Source organism: Enhydra lutris, unplaced genomic scaffold, assembly GCF_002288905.1.
Source record: "Enhydra lutris kenyoni isolate GAN:26980312 unplaced genomic scaffold, ASM228890v2 scaffoldscaffold69, whole genome shotgun sequence".
NCBI classification, from domain to species: Eukaryota; Metazoa; Chordata; class Mammalia; order Carnivora; family Mustelidae; genus Enhydra; species Enhydra lutris.
This window is the reverse complement of record NW_019154153.1, coordinates 4,089,383-4,091,893: the sequence shown is the minus strand read 5'-3', so window position 1 is coordinate 4,091,893 and position 2,511 is coordinate 4,089,383. Positions and strand designations below refer to the sequence as shown.

The following is a 2,511-nucleotide window of genomic DNA, read 5'->3' as shown; positions in this document are numbered from 1 at the left end:
GTAGGAAATCTGACCTCGGAGGCACAGAATGTGCTGGCCAGTCCCCTCGGGAGTTACCAATGTGCTCTGGACAGGAACCTTCTGTGCTCTGAACCCTCCCTCACCCAGGTGAAGCCGTGACCCCTGACCAGGTCTGTGGAGCCCAGAGAAGTCGAGTGTGTACATATGTGCGTGTGTGCATATACACATATACACATATACACATGCACATAGACACATATACATACATTCGGGGATTACTCCCAAAGGGGCGGGCTGGTGCTCTTCATGGCCTGGGGCAAAAGCAAAGGAGGCAAGTATCGGCTCCTGAAAGCTCTGAGTGAGAAAGCTAGGTGCCTGCTGTTTGCTCATTCACAGGCCAGCTTGCTGTCAAAGCTAGAAAGCCCAATGGCAAAGGCTTGAAGTGCACACAGCGGGTAGTTGTAGTCCAGGGTGAACACATCGTCTGCCACGCGTCCAAACTGCATGACTATGTAGTCAGCTAGAGAAAAACCGGAAGAAATTAGGACGTTAGAAGAGAATGGGGCTGTACTGGGGGAAAGCCTACTGATGATACAGAGAAAAGTCCTGCAAATAGGTCACTGGGTCCCTTTACAATGGGAAACCTTGAGAGGGATGGCTAGAGGCACTGGACAAGAGTGAGCGTCTGCTAACCAGCAGCCAAGTTTCCATTACTATTCCTCTCAGGGAGCAGGAGATGACTCCTGGACTAGCATGAGAGGGCCAGGAGGGAACAGCACAAGCTCCAAGGGTTAAAGGTGCCGAGGAAGCTTTACTGAGAGCCATTGCATCTGCTTCCCAAACAGGGGCTCAGAAGTTTCACTTTAAAACTGCCACTTTAGGACCACCTGGGAGGCTCAGTCATTAAGTGTCTGTCTTTGGTTCAGGTCATGGTCCCAGGGTCCTGGGATCGAGCCCCGCATCAGGCTCCCTGCTCAGCAGGAAGCCTGCTTCCCCCTCTCCCACTCCCCCTGCTTGTGTTCCCTCTCTCGCTGTGTCTCTCTCTGTCAAATAAATAAAATCCTTTTTAAAAAATTAAAAAATAAATACAAAAATAAAACTTTAGGGGCACCTGGGTGGTGGCTCAGCAGGTTGGCGTCTGACTCTTGATTTCAGCTCAGGTCATGATCCCACTTGGGATTCTCTCCCTCTGCCCCCCCAATAAATAAGTAAGTTTTCTAAAAATATAAATAAATAAAACTGCACTTTAGTCTTTCCAAAGAAACCATTTCTTTCTTAAATAATTCTCCCCTGAACAGAACTTCCCGTCAATGATAGGAAGCGCTCATTTCCCCGCTGTGTAAGAACACCTTTCCTCCTACTCCCGTCCAACCCTTCCTGCAGACTTACGGTCATTCTCGTGGACTATCTGAAAGTTCTTCACTGATGCCTGAGTGACACGGCCATGGAAGTTCAGGACGTAGGACTGCGTGTCATCATTCCAGACTGGGGCCTTGTTGTGCAGTTCAATCAAGTTCTCCATGGTTTTGTTTTGCCATTTGGAAAGCAAGCTCTCGTGGTCCTGTTTGAAGACAAAATCACTGCTTTGTCCTGAGAACCATAGGAAATCATTCGCTCTCAACTCTGTGAGGTAGAAGGTGGAAAAGGGGAGTATTTTCTCCATTTCAGAAAGGGTACAGCAGAAACAAAGAAAGCCAAAAGTTAAGCAGATTTTTAAATTCTGATGGATTATCTAGCATTTCTCTTTGCAGGCTAAGCGATTTTGGATCAACCACTTTAGCAAATACTCTGCAATTGTACTTACCCTGCCGTTCCGGAGTGATCTCTCTCCTAAAGAAGGGTACGAGCCCTACTCAAACTTGGGGGTTCTCTGAGAATCAATACTTTTGTCGTATTGATCTTGTTCGTACTGTAATTTTGTCCTTCAGACTCCCTTGCTGATTAAATCTCTTCTTACTTACATTTCGTGGCCGAAATGGGATCCGTTCATGATTCATATTCATCCCTGGAACAATCACAGACATTTTCCTAGGACCTTTAAATCCAAGTACATTTGTTTCCTGGAAGATAGGAGAATAAGGCAGGGACTTAGGAACAGAAAGGAAAAAGAGACCACATTCTTTTTTTTTTTTTTCCTGTACAGGAAACAGTGTACAGATTTAATGCAAAATGGAGTAAAACACTCATCAATGCAGGCATGTAATAGTCACAAAACCAAGCTCTTGTTCTAACAAAGAGACCGCATTCTTAACACAAGATTTTCTTGGGCATGTAAAATATCCAATAATGATGTCAAAAACAATTTGATTTCTTTAGGTAAACGAAGAGAGATAGGGAATCAAAAAAAGAAAAGTAGGGGCGCCTGGGTGGCTCAGTGGGTTAAAGCCTCTGCCTTCGGCTCAGGTCATGATCTCAGAGTCCTGGGATCGATCCCCACATCGGGCTCTCTGCTCAGCGGGGAGCCTGCTTCCTCCTCTCTCTCTGCCTGCCTCTCTGCCTACTTGTAATCTCTGTCTGTCAAATAAATAAATAAAATCTTTAAAAAAAAAT

At 45.8% G+C, this 2,511-nt stretch overlaps 1 protein-coding gene across 1 annotated transcript in view; it reads right to left on the bottom strand.

Moving 5' to 3' along the window:
- Positions 1-207: 207 nt before the first annotated feature.
- LOC111159750 (tubby like protein 3) overlaps positions 208-2,511 on the bottom strand; it is a 30,422-nt gene continuing 28,118 nt past the window's right edge. The window contains exons 8-10 of the mRNA XM_022522334.1: positions 1,923-2,021; positions 1,351-1,522; positions 208-481 (exon numbers count right to left, since the gene is read on the bottom strand). Coding sequence (XP_022378042.1) covers positions 348-481; positions 1,351-1,522; positions 1,923-2,021 — 405 coding nt within the window. The 3' untranslated portion in view covers positions 208-347. The remainder of the gene's footprint in view (positions 482-1,350; positions 1,523-1,922; positions 2,022-2,511) is intronic.